Source organism: Eschscholzia californica, unplaced genomic scaffold, assembly GCF_041429995.1.
Source record: "Eschscholzia californica isolate CP2 unplaced genomic scaffold, dmEscCali1.0.p SCAF_3, whole genome shotgun sequence".
In the NCBI taxonomy this organism is placed as follows: Eukaryota; Viridiplantae; Streptophyta; class Magnoliopsida; order Ranunculales; family Papaveraceae; genus Eschscholzia; species Eschscholzia californica.
Genome location: NW_028238420.1, coordinates 19,675,289 through 19,688,814, shown reverse-complemented (window position 1 = coordinate 19,688,814; position 13,526 = coordinate 19,675,289). Strand labels below are relative to the sequence as shown.

Genomic DNA, 13,526 nt, shown 5'->3' with positions numbered 1-13,526 from the left:
TAGCATGGCGTCCATGTCGTACACCATTCGAAAAGGCGTCTCCCTCGTGGCTCTTCGTGGTGTGACGCGGTAGGTCCACAGCACGTTAGGGAGTTCGTCGACCCAGTTTTTGTTTCTATAGCACTTAGTTTTAATGTACTTAACCAGAGTTTTGTTGGTTACCTCTACTTGTCCGTTTCCGGCGGGGTGTGCTGGGCTCATGTAAGCCGGCTTGATCCCATACTCCGTGAGGAACTCCTTCATAGCATCATTGTTGAACTGCGGCCCGTTGTCCATGACCAAGATTCTCGGGACTCCGAATCTGGATATTATGTTCGTCCATAATATACTGACGATCTCCTTCGTGCGGGTTCGGGCAGTGCTACTGCCTCCGCCCACTTGGTGAAATAATCTACCATAACCAGCAACATCTTCTTTCCTCCTGTGCCAGCCGGGAACTGCCCCACCAAGTCGATTCCCCATTTTGCGAAGGGGCAAGGACTAACGATAGGCGTCAGCTCTGTGGGATGTAAACGATAATCGTTAGCGTATACCTGACATGGCGTGCAATGCCTGGTGTGGCTTATGCAATCTTCTAACATTCTTGGCCAATAATACCCAGCCAGGGTAAGCTGTCTGTTCAGAGTTCTTGGTCCGGCGTGATTTCCAGCTGTTCCTTCGAGTATTTCCTTCATCACATATTCTAGTTCGTCCTTCGGCAGACAACGTCGTAAAGGGTGAGCCAGGGATTTCTGGTATAGCAGTCCTCCAAGCAAGTTATACCTCCCGGCGTTTCTACGTACCCTTCTAGGTTCGCTGGCGTGTTCAGGAAATTGTTGTGTCAACAGATACCCAATGTATGGTCTCATCCAGGTATCCCCATGGTCTATTCTGATCGCCATAATTTCCTGTGCTTTATCGATGCTTATTTCTTCTAGGGTGTGAGAGATTACTCCGGGGATTGCGGTTTGTCCGTCGATCATCTTTGACAGCGCGTCAGCCAGAGTATTCTCCTCCCGGGGTATTCTGGTAATGGCGAACTTTTGGAAGAAGCCGACTAGTTCTTTTACCTTCTTTAGATACTTAATCATATCTGTTCCTTTCGCCTCATAGTCACCGTTGACGTGGTTAACTATCAGTTGAGAATCGCTGAAAACCCGGACACTTGCGGCCCTGGCTTTCAGAGCTAATTTGAGTCCCGCCAGTAAAGTTTAGTATTCGGTTTCGTTGGTTGTTACCGCGAACTTGAACGAGGTAGTCTGGAAGATCTTTTCCTCTTCAGGACTGATTAACACCGCCTGCTCCTTTCAAAGATTCGCTTGATGCTTCGTCCACGAAGAGAGTCCAAATCTGCTCTGGGCCAAGGCTTGCCGCTGCGATCGAGCATTCTGTTACGAAATCTGCCAATTCCTGCCCTTTTATGGCGGTTCGGGGCTCGTACCTGATGTCGAACTCACTCAGCTCCACCGCCCATTTCGTCAATCGCCCTGAGAGATCCATTTTTTGGAGTACATTCCTGAGCGATTGATCTGTTTTGACCATTATTGTGTGTGCTTGGAAGTATGGGCGTAGCTTCCTAGCAGTCAGAATAAGCGCATACTTCAATTTCTCTATAGTCGGGTAATTCAGTTCTGCCCCGCTTAATACTTTGCTCACAAAGTATACGGGGTGCATGACTCCTTCTGTTGTTTTGATTACCGCTGCTGAGACGGCCTCTCTAGAAGTCGCAAGATAAATAGTGACTCGTCCCCGGGGCTCGGCTGACCAGCAGTGGTAGTTTCATGAGATGTGCTTTCAACTCCTGAAACGCCTTCTCTGCTTCATCGGTCCAGGTGAAGTCAGGTACTTTTTGGAGAGTTTTGAAGAAAGGTAGGGCCTTGTCCCCCATCTTGTTGAAGAATCTAGAGAGTGATGCTAACGTCCCAGTTAGTCGCTGAACGTCTTTCCGACTCTGCGGGCTGGGCATATCTCGTAGGGCTGTGATTTTGACAGGGTTGGCTTCTATCCCTCTATGGCTAATCATGAACCCCAGGAACTTTCCCGAAGTTACGCCAAACGTGCATTTTTCAGGGTTCAATTTCATATTGTAGGCTTGGAGTCTGTCGAAGGCGATCTTAAGGTTGGTGATCAGGTCTCGGCGAGCCTTGCTTTTCACGATCATGTCATCCACTTAACATTCAACTATTTTCCCGAGCTGATCCCCGAATATCCCGTTAACCAGACGTTGATATGTTGCTCCGGCATTCTTGAGACCGAAAGGCATTTGTTGATAACAGTATAGCCCTCGATCTGTCAGGAATGCGGTATTCTCTTGGTCAACTCAATGCATGGCGATCTGGTGGTATCCAGCGAAGGCATCCATGAAGTTTAGTAGTTCGTGGCCAGCCCTGGAGTCTACTAGCTGATTTATGGACGACAGCGGAAACTATCTTTTGGGCAAACCTTGTTTAGGTCGGTGAAATCTATGCACATTCTCCACGTTGCATTCTTCTTCTTGACCAGAACCACGTTGGCCAGCCATTCCGGGTATCGGGCTTCCCTTATTATTCCCGATGCCAGGAGTTTCTGAACTTGCTCGGCTATCCCAGCCTGCTGTCTGCTGAAAAAATCATTTTCTTTTGCTTCACCGGCATGCTTCCTTCTCTGATATTCAATTTGTGAGTGATGATCCCCGGATCTACCCCGAGCACCTCATCTGTCCCAAACGCAAAGACATGGCGGTGTTCTCTCAAGAAACTGGTTAGTTCTGCCTTCTCGTCGTCATCCAACGTACTCCCGACATAAGTCACTTCACTGGCCTTTTCTCCAATTTGTACAGGTATAGTTAAATCTGCTGTTCTTTCCTCTTCTTCTTGGATTTTTTCATCTGTCGGTGCCTCTGTTTCGTGTATTTGTCTTTCTGGAGGAGGTGGCTCCACCGCTGGATTGGTGGCCTCTCCCAGTCCCGACATCATGTTTTCCTGACAGATCTTTATAGAGAATAGTTAGTTTCGAAAAAAGTATTGAGTAAGGTTCGGGTTACCGAATCTGATGATTTGCTGGATAGATACCCTCCTTCTAGCGCCAAATGCTGATGTCGAAAATTGGCTCCCGGTTAAATCAGCATGAAAAAGGGAGTTGATGCATGACAGCCTCCGTTATGATGGTATATTCTGTTTAGAGAGGGGAGATTACTCTGTTCAACTCTGTTTCTCTACTCTGCTCCTCTGCACTGCTTCTCTGCTCATTACTTCTTGCTTCAGCTCCTGACTCCTTGCTCCAGCTCTTGACTCCTTGCTCCAGCTCCTGATTCCTTGCTCCAGCACCTGATTCCTTGCTCCAGTTCGTCTGTTGCCAAAGGGGGGAAAAATTGCAAAGGGTTCGAAAATCGTTCCGACGCTCAAGACAGTCAGGGTGCTCTTTGCAGTAAAAGAATGAATATTGATCGATCCTGGGCGAATTATGAGAACTCGGTTTTTGGGGGTGATCCTTCTAGTATGAAGAGATCTTATTTTTAGGAGAGAGGGTGTGTTTGTTTTTCAGAGATCGTGTCCTTTGAAGGACGATGTGGGGGGCCTTTTATAGGCGAAGGTAGGCCGACTGTCCTTAGTGGCGGTTGTTGATGTCGAAAATTGGCTCCCGGTTAAATCAGCATGAAAAAGGGAGTTGATCCATGACAACCTCCGTTATGATGGAATATTCTGTTTTGAGAGGTGAGATTCCTCTGTTCAGCTCTGCTTCTCTGCTCTGCTCTACTCCTTTGCTCCGCTTCTCTGCTCCGTGTTTCTTGCTCCAGCTCCTGACTCCTTGTTCTAGCTCTTGATTCCTTGCTCCTGTTCGTCTGTTCCCGGGGGGGGGGGGGGGGGGAACCTGCAAGGGGTTCGAAAATTGCTCCGACGCTCAAGACAGTCAGGATGCTGTTTGCAGTAAAAGAATGAATATTGATTGATTCTTTTGGAGGGCGAGTTATGAGAACTCTGTTTTTGGGGGGCAATCCTTTTCATATGAAGAGATCTTATTTTTGGGAGAAAGGGTGTGTTTGTTCTCCAGAGATCGTGTCTTAGAGAAAGAGTCTGTTTTTCCCTCTGGAGCTTGTGTCCTTTGAAGGACGATGTGGGGGCCTTTTATAGGCGAAGGTAGGCCGACTGTTCTTAGTGGCGGTGGTGAGGCGGTGGCCGTTAATTCGTAATAGAAGATACCTCTTTTGCGTATCTAGTGTTTCTCTTTGAGTCTATCCCGGATCTCTGATAAGTGAAAGTTCCCAAGTTCAAGGATACTTCGTTGATATCTTGCCGGACCGATAGATTCTAAAGGAGAAGTTTCCTCCTTTAGATACGTGGAGTCCAACCGGGCTTAAACGCCCTTGACACGTGGCTTATTATTCCAGGGCACGTTTCGTCTTCTGCGCAAGTAATTAATTTCTTATCCATGCGTGATTTTATGACGTCATAGATTTGATTTTCTAATCCTGTGCTCCCGGCGCTGATCGTTTGGATCTTCTTACACGGCAACCTGCTCTGCCATTTGTGGACGCGTGGGGCGTCGTGACTGGTGAACGAGGCACTTCTCCTTGAAATCCGCGGAAGCCTCTTTGGTAACCGCAGTTCTTGAGGCGTTCGTGCCTTCGAGTCATTATTCCGTTGAGTGTTTTCGAGGCGCGTCTGCTCTATTGCTTTTAATGCTTCTTATCTGTTTCGAGAGGTCTCCTGGTTATCCCCTCTTACTATAAATAGCCTGCTTTAGCTTCCCAATTATTTCAGTACCGGAAAATTTGAAAAACGTTTCGAAATTTCTTTCCTCCTGTTGTTGCCTTATTATTTCTTCCTGTTTACTTCCCGAAGGTTCAGGATGAGGCCTCTGTTTGAGTTCATGCCAAGCGTTCGCTTTGATGAATGTTTCTTCATAATGACCGTGATAAAGGATGGGTTTCTTCATAATGGCCGTGATAATTTTACGCGCCATTATGTTTGAGCCCGGAAGAAGATGAGGCCCGTCGGAACTGCCTTTTGCCTAGGTGCTCAGGGCTGGGTGATGATGCCCCGAGGGCTTCTTCGTCCTTAACTGCACCTCTGAATGGTGGTTCCTGTCAGCCTTTCCGCTTTTCTTCTTTCAAACTCCATGATGATTCTTTTGCAGTCGCTCATGTTTTTTGATCCGTTTTCCTTTACCTCCACTACAAAAAATACAGCTTTTAGGGGCACACAAAAACCGTCCCTAAAATACGAAATACCGTCCCAAATACCCTTTTGGGACAAATTGTGGTTTGTCCCAGAAAGAGGTGTCCCTGATAGTATTAGCGACAACCTTAGGGACAAATTTATTTGTCACTAATATATTATGGTGACAATAACTCTTTGCCACCAAAAGTATTTTTGACGATTTTATCAACACAAATTAATGTCACAAATGGACATTAAGGACGCTTACATTTGTCACTAATATGTATTAGGGACAAAATTGAAGGGCAAAAACAGTGTGTCACAAAAATTAATAGTGACACTTCTTTGACGTCACTAATAATTACAAAAATTTCTGCATCATATTTTTATATACTAGCTTTCCAGGCTAAAGCCTACTACCGTACCTGTAACACTACAAAACCTACACTAATCCAATCCAAATCAACATTACGAAATAATATAAGATTATCATTACAGTGAGAAAGAACTAAAGTAAAACAATATTTAACCATAAATCTTCAAACTAAGGTCGCTTTTCTTTGCATATCAAAAGAGAACACATTTCCAAGTAATTTCCAATATCTATTATTTCAAAACTCAATTCAAGTATCAACTAACTAGAATACTACCTAAGCAATAATAACAAATAAAATATAATAATAGTTGCGCCGTCCACTCGTGTCTCCATCACCAAAAGTCAGTATCCCTTCGTATAGCGATGTAGCACACTGGAATGAAACAAAACATAATACATAAGATTCAACTAAACAGAATCATGAAATATATGTAAGTAACAATATCAAAGCATACAGTAAAAAATATCTTACTCAAGAAGAGTTCACTTTATATCTGTTAGCGAGGAAATTATAATGAAACATAGAATTTCAAACTCAGTACGAGTTTAACATCTACAAACATCATCATATAAAATTTCATAGAACATTGTTGAAGTAATAGTGCAATAAATGTAACTCAACAAGCAACCATTATGATGTGAGAAAAGAGATCTCTTTATTCCCAAATACACGCACTTTAGATGTATATGAAGTTACCAATTCAATATATTAGTTAGAGATAATTCATGTTGTGCTAAACAATGTACTAGAACTGAAAATGATCAATTATACATAACGTGTAAGATTCACCTGAAAAGACACAATGACATTATAAGAAAGAAAAACAAGTCACCTACAGGCTTATTTTAAGAAAGATATAAACAATGTCATTCCTACTATTCTAGATACAAGTTCAAATGTTTCTTCACATCAAACATTTGCATCTTTACCATTTTATGAGACGTTTTGTTGGAGAAAGACAAAATTACGATACAAAAAAAAAAGAATAAAACTACATAGGTTATATATTTTAAGATAAATAAAAAATGTGTCTTCTTTTCTTGTAAATAAACATTGTTACTACGCAATCTAATATTTACATAAAATGTGAGAAAGTAGTGTTCACTTCACAAGTATTGTCAACTAATAACATGAATGATATAGAAAAATACCTTATATTAGTCGCGATAAGTAAATTAATTTGGACTGCTAGGATGACTTTCAGATAATAAGTTAGGCGAATATGTATGTACCTACAACAAGATAATATAGATTATCATGACTTATTGTAAGTAAACATACATTGATATAATAACTCTGTAAGTTTATACCTCTTGGTTGTTAAGACGTTTGAAATAAGCTCTCATATCTGCAAGTTCAGTTTCCATTTCTTCCACTTTTCTCTTTAAGTTTAAAACCTCTTCATCGTCTCCGCGAGTTTTAGCTTTTGACAATCCTCCCCACAGATTTTGGAGTGCCTTTTCCGTAGCAACGAATGTGACCTCTTTTTTCAGGTCCCATAACTTCACAAAATATGTTATCTGGCCCATCACTATATACAAGCAATCCCTCTTGATTAGCCTCTGACCAATTTCTTCATTTGTTCCTTCAAATATTTAATGTAATATGAGTACGAAATATATATATGTATGTGCAAAAGAAAAGTAACATAGATTAATTTCATCATTACCATTTTCGCAGCTGCTTCGCGTGTTACTGGTTCATTGTTCTTCCGTGTGTGAGTTTTAAGGAACACTTCAAATTGCGATGCAGGTGTGCCCGGTGGTGCTGTTCTTTCAGGATCGTTCTCAATCTAAAAACTGCACAGAATTTAAATATGAAATCTGTTTATGAGCTAAATAATATTAAGTTACTTCTCACCTCAATAGCGTATTTCGCATAGCTTTTTGATCCACCAGTATGTGGTATTTTTTGTTTTTTTCTGTTCTCAGAGTTTTTTGCTGCTCTTTCCTACATAACAAATTTAGTTAGTCATTGAAATGATAATATCAAACCGAAAAATGATGATAAATAAAATAGTTAGTGCAAGTAAAGTTTAGAAATTACTACAACTTTACTATCAACCCATATACTTATAGCTGTTCTCCATCATTCCAAAGGTACTTCATCTGGACGATTCATAAGTCTTTCGGTCAATGTTAAGAAAGGAGAAAAGTAATCACGTTTTGGTTCATACTTGTTATCTCTCCAAGCCTTGTTTAACTTGTCAACCACCCATTCCATGTTCTTGTCTGAGATGGCAAAATATCTTGTAATGTTGCGGACTGCATCATCCTTTCGCTCTTGGGGAAGCTCTTTCCATGTAGCTTGATGTATGGGTATGGCATCTCTACCAATTCGTCCAACCAAAGCTGATAACTGTGTTGAATTTTCTTCAACTGGTTGTCCACGTTTCCAAGATACTTGTCGTGGTTCCTTTATCTTTGCCAACCAACTTAACTTCCCTTTTCCTCTCCCTTTTGTAGGACTATTCTGTGCTCGAGCTTCATCCATTGATACGTATAAGCTTAAAGAAACAAATTCAGATTAGTACAAGTTAAATAAATAAGAACAAACATCATTACATAACCACGATATTAAATTTCGCTTACTCAAAAGTCACATAAATGTCGAACATAAGCAGTAATAAGAAGTTAAAATATACCAAGCATGACATAAATACTAATGATAAATGAGTCAACATCAAAACTAAATACATTCAAGCATCAGAGTCATCAAGATCAAGTATATTCAACAACTCTTCCATGGGTAAAGGCATATACCCCGTCATGATCCATGGGTATATTCAACAACTCTTCCATGGGTAAAGGAGCAGAATTTTTTACCCATACAAAGGTATTTAAGGGTTTGGTCCATACTCACCTTTCTTGTTCATTAGGATTTTTTTGTTATATCTCTCTCAATGTTATAATGGTTTGTTATTCAAGTTTTTTAGAAGAAATCAGAATAATAAGAAGAAGTAAACAAGAATATGAACAACAAGATATGAATAATAATGAGAGAAGAAGAAGAAGAAGAAGAAGAAGAAGAAGAAGAACAAAACCTGATTTTGTTTCAGCAATTTGGAGAAGAAATCAAAGATGGAACAACACCTCTTGATCACGGGAAGAATAGCTGAGACGTTGAAAACAAAATCTCAGCAATAACAATAATAATCAGAAGAAGAAAGAGGCGAATAAGAAGAAGAAAAAGAGGAGAAGAACACCGACCTAGTTTTGTAACCAATTTTGGAGAAGATTGAAGCTCCAATTGCCTCCACGGGAAGAAGCTGAGAAGAAAAAAACCGAGAAAGAAAATTGGAAGAAAAGAACCCTAATAATTTGACCTAGTAACCCACGTTTAGTATCAATTGATTTGGCGCCAAACTTTTGCCTCCAATATTTCACCCAAAATTTGTGTACTAAACATTACTTTGACCAAAAATTTCGTTTGTCCCCAATTAACTAATACGTTTCAACAACTATAAGTTATTGCAATTTTCATAGGGATGATTATCTCGTCCCCAATATAAACGTAATTGTCCCTAATATAAATTTACTAGGGACAAATATACAAAATCGTCCCCATTGTAACTTTTATAGGGACAAACATAAAAAGTGTGTGCCCCTAAAAGCCGTATTTTTTGTAGTGCTCGACAATTGGGGCATTCTGTAATTTCTTCTGTAATAGACCCGAATGCCAGTGGTGGTTTTGGGTGTCCTTGTAATTTCTTCTGTAATAGCTCCTTCTTATGAATTAGTAAAGAATTACATTTTCTTCATTACTTTTGTGCTTTCCTTTATTTCCCACGTTTGGGTCTGCTAGATTCCCACGACTGCTCGCCGCGACTCTTCGTTGATCACGCCCTATCATCATGGCCCCTTTTACCCTATAAATAGACGTTTAAGGCAAGAATAGATTTTTTTCAAATCTCACCATGTCTCTTTTAATGGTTAGCGGAACTTTCCCTGGTAGTGATGTTAGGGTTGCCTTCTACATGGTTCTGAACCGTGATGAACTTTCCATTGAACACTTCTGCATGGAAGTGGCTGGCGAGGGCTTTGTTGAAGTCCTTCGTCCGCATGATCTTATGAACGACAATCAGCTCTCTACCCTCAGTTCCTTTAGGCCGCTTTATCCTCTAGTTTATTCTTTGACTAGTATTACCAGCACTTCTGAGCCTGCTCTTTTTTCTGCTGTGGGTTTTCTGGTTCGTCGCCGTGGGGTGGTCGCCTTCTGGCCGTCATGATCAGAGCTTCGGTAGATATTTGTGGTCCGTCTTCATCTTCTTCTTCCTCTGGTGAATAAGAGTTTGCCGCCAAACTGTATTTTCCTGTTTTCTTAAATATGTAATCAAAAAGTTAATGTAATTAGCCCTATACTTACTAATGCAATTTTTCTTAGGCTTACTACGCATGCTCCAAATGATCGCTCCTGCAAAAGAAATAATTTCAGACCTAGTCTAACATGCCCTAAGCTTACTATTTCCTCCTACAAAATAGAACCCGAATTAGCCCTGCGTAAGATGTTTTGAATAATGTTAGAGTTTTCAGCTCTGCCTCTGGTTGTCTATTCCAGAGCTATCTTTGTATAACTAGCTTCTCCAGGACTCCTCCTTGGTCCTCTAATTCTGGCTTTCACTACCCGAGCCGATATTACCAGCTTGAGCTCGGTAAGCTTCACTTAGGACTCCTCCTTAGGCCTTCGGTCGCGGCTTTCGCTACTAGAGCTAGTTTTGTCGGCTTGAGCTCAACTAGTTTAACTAGGACTTCTCCTTAGGCCTCTGGTCGTGGCTTTCGCTACCAGAGCTGGTTTTGTCGGCTTCAGCTCGATTAGTTTAACTAGGAATTCTCCTTAGGCCTCTGGTCGTGGCTTTCGCTACCAGAGCTGGTTTCGCCAGCTTGAGCTTGGCTAGTTTAACTAGGACTTCTCCTTAGATCTCTTGTCGTGGCTTGGGCTACCAGAGTTGATTACGTCGATGTGAGCACGACTAGTTTTCGCCGGGACTCCTCCCGTGCCCCCTGTCGTGGCCTTAGCTACCAGGGGTGTCTTCCTCATTGAAGCATGAATAGTTTCGCAAGGACTTCTCCTTATACCCCCGGTCACCTTCATCGGGGCGGTAGTTTTATCTAGGACTTCTCCTTGGGGATCCAAAGGGACCACGTTTTACTCGAGTAAAAGGTTGAGTTTAACTAGGACTCCTCCTTGTGAGGCCTCGGGTCGGAGCCGTAGCTACCGGAGCTACCTCCTTTGCCGGCTTCAGCCGATCAGTGTAACTAGGACTTCTCCTTAGGACCTTGGTGAGGGGTCAGTTTTTACTCGAGCAATGTTCAGTTTAACAAGGACTGCTCCTTAGGGCCCTCGGTTGTCACCGTTGAAGGGATTTATACCCTTGTACTAGTGTTTATAGCGGATAACAACATATAATGTCTAACACTAATATCCCCAATATCATCATGCAAAACTAGTAATTAACTAAATAAGAAGACAGTAGATTACCTTAATCGCTATTTCCTTCGAGCTAATTGAATAGATTAAAGAAGACCAAGAGCTTCAAACGTAGCTCCATTACTTGGGACACTGAATAGTGTATTTAATCTCCCTTCTTGAAAACTCGCTAGCACTCCAATGGTGGTTTGATAATAAGAAGACCTTCTTCTTGCTTGACTAGAGGATAGCTTGGGAATTAGCTCACTTTCTCCTCTCTACTTGATGTGGTAGAGTAAGAAAGCTTAGAGAGAAATTCCACACCTTATTCTCTGCCGTAGAAGTGTTTATATAGAACCCTAATAAGACTCCACCTCCTTTTAGGTTTCCTAAAACACCTTTAGAATAAGTTTTAGGGAAATTGTCGAAAATAACAACTATTGATATTTTCTTAATTCCCTAAAGAGGAAGTGTCCAAACACCACGAAAATTGGCAGATATAATGCTTATTATATCATCAACTAACCCTCCAAAATTCAGCCCAATCCGAGTCCTAGAAGTACCCGAATCGGTCTAGGCCCAAAACCTTATTTCGGCCTTTTTGCTATCTTTTGCCCAAATTCTATTTAGGCCTATGAGATATGTTTATGGGACATTCCCAATGTTATATCACACTCCCACTAGTCATATCATCCGATTAAATACCCATTCTTATGTGTAACCCGATGTAGGATCCGATCGAAGTTAGCCGCGAATTACTACGTAATTCGACGATCGTAGTTGGTTTCTAGTTAAACACTACAATCCCTAAATCAATCGGACTTGATGATCTTCTTCATCAATTGTCCTAGCCGACATATTGCTCGCATTGCCATCTTGGTCGAAGGACATCTCCTTCAACTCCTTCAGACTCCCACTTGAACTTAGAACAAGTGCAATGCCTCGATTCCCGTGTCAATTTAGTATCCCATCTGATACGTCACGTCATTCAGACTTTCTTGATCTCCGAGTACAACTGTAAAACACAAACGATTAATTCTTAATCCGTTTGAGCGCGGCCACGCATTTTCAGTTGTCACTCATCAAGTGGCCTTGAGACACTTTTGACCTAATGTGGTTACGATGACACAATCCATTCTTGCGCTCCTGATAGGCCTAAAATAGGTCTATTCCCCAAGTGTAGGGATCAAGTTATAGTAAAGTTTGTAAATCGGGAAATCGTTCCAAGGGACAAGTAATTTTATCTAAATCTTAAATTAAAACCCCTTTCATTAATTTTGGTTGGTTTTTGGAAACTATTTTAAAAGAAAACAATAAAAGACTAAAAGAAATGAAATCAGATGAGAAAGAAGAATCTAGGGTTCTTGATTCCTTGATTCCACCACATAAATGGACTATCTAAAACATGCACTCAATCAACAAATTCCTTTTTCATATATAACTCAAAATCTAACATAATAAACTATTTAGATTTCGGAAGATATTCTTTAATAACACATTTTAAAATCAAGTAATTTTAATTGATCATCATATAAATGCTATATTCCTTAATAATCATTCATCATCTAATAAGCATACCCCATCTAATAACTTAACAAAAGCATGAAATATCTCACTATGAAGCATGAACAATGAAAAGACCATAAAATCTACATAAAATGACAATTAATAAGCATTGAAGTTCAATAGAAGGTTTTATTAAACAATAACATACTTCAAAATAAGCCCAAGTATGGGTTTCATCTACAACCCTAGGTACAAGATAATGAAAAGATAATGAAAAGAAATCACCAAATGAGATTTAGATCCATAGCTCCTTGTGCCTCCATGTTGATGTCCAATATTAGCTCCAAATATTTCCAAGAATATTACCCAAAACTCCAAATAATAGCTCTTTAGAAGATAAAAGAAGAGAAATTTAGAAGAGTTATAGAAGAAGAAGAGATCTTAGAGAAGAAGTTATGGAGAAATTAGAAGCTTAGAAAAAGAAATTAGGAGTAGAAAGAAATTGTAGAGAATAGATGAAGGTGGCTAGAGAAAGAAGAAAGAAATAGATTTAGGGTTAGAAGATAGAAGGAGAAGTGGCTTAGAAATTAGAGAAGGAAGCCTTTTGAGAGGGATTTTAAGTCTAGAGAGAAAAAAAAAGGTAGAGATTTATTTATAGATGGGTTGATGGCTAGGGTTTTAGGAGTTAATTGGGAGAAAATGGGAGAAAGAGGGTTAAAATAGGAAGTTAGGGTTGCAATCTACTCAAGAAATGATTTCTTATTGGTTGAACATAAAGTGAGACAAAAAGGAAGGGCTTTTAGGTAATTTTGGGGGTTAAAAGGAGAAAAGTGGGGACCACGGTATTGTGTCCGGTTTGTGCATTCAGGACGTGCCACGTCACCTGCTATTATCCCACCAGCCAGAATGGTGCCCGAAAGTGTCCCACCAGTCTACATTGTTTGACTCCAACTTTGACTATGCATATCTCACTCTTTCGGACTCCGAATTGACTTCCGTTTTCTCCTACGAGCTCGTCTCGGACTCTACTTTTCACTCGTCACTGACCTTGTCCAAATTTCCCAGAATACCCTTGACTCCAAATGACCAAAATACCCTTCAAGTAACTTCCTCCCGTTTT

The 13,526-nt window shown here is 40.8% G+C and overlaps 2 protein-coding genes across 3 annotated transcripts; both read right to left on the bottom strand.

Moving 5' to 3' along the window:
* Nucleotides 1–308: 308 nt before the first annotated feature.
* Nucleotides 309–881, bottom strand: LOC147548903 (uncharacterized). Its single transcript, XM_086668149.1, has one exon. It carries the CDS (start codon nucleotides 879–881, stop codon nucleotides 309–311), a length of 573 nt encoding a protein of 190 aa, XP_086524275.1.
* Nucleotides 882–5,567: 4,686 nt separating this feature from the next.
* LOC147548902 (uncharacterized) lies at nucleotides 5,568–8,808 on the bottom strand. 2 transcript variants are annotated; one of them, XM_086669576.1, is made up of 7 exons: nucleotides 8,704–8,808; nucleotides 8,538–8,608; nucleotides 7,671–8,084; nucleotides 7,355–7,444; nucleotides 7,164–7,293; nucleotides 6,805–7,079; nucleotides 5,568–5,866 (listed from the first exon to the last, which is right to left on the bottom strand). In XM_086669576.1, the coding sequence occupies exons 3-5, from the start codon at nucleotides 7,985–7,987 to the stop codon at nucleotides 7,287–7,289; spliced, it is 414 nt and encodes a 137-aa protein (XP_086525702.1). In that variant the 5' UTR covers nucleotides 7,988–8,084; nucleotides 8,538–8,608; nucleotides 8,704–8,808; the 3' UTR covers nucleotides 5,568–5,866; nucleotides 6,805–7,079; nucleotides 7,164–7,286. The 2 variants fall into 2 exon arrangements, with proteins under 2 accessions (XP_086525702.1, XP_086525701.1); XM_086669575.1 differs by lacking the exons at nucleotides 8,538–8,608; nucleotides 8,704–8,808 and having other exon boundaries at nucleotides 7,164–7,286; nucleotides 7,671–8,096.
* Nucleotides 8,809–13,526: the final 4,718 nt, after the last annotated feature.

Excerpts from the sequence above, each read along its gene's own strand:
- LOC147548903 (XM_086668149.1), bottom strand. The coding sequence starts at position 881 with ATGGCGATCAGAATAGACCATGGGGATACCTGGATGAGACCATACATT.
- LOC147548902 (XM_086669575.1), bottom strand. The coding sequence starts at position 7,987 with ATGGATGAAGCTCGAGCACAGAATAGTCCTACAAAAGGGAGAGGAAAA. Across the intron at positions 7,445-7,670 it reads AAGGCTTGGAGAGATAACAA|GAAAGAGCAGCAAAAAACTC; the intron begins GTATGAACCAAA and ends TTTGTTATGTAG. Across the intron at positions 7,287-7,354 it reads ATGCGAAATACGCTATTGAG|ATTGAGAACGATCCTGAAAG; the intron begins GTGAGAAGTAAC and ends TGCAGTTTTTAG.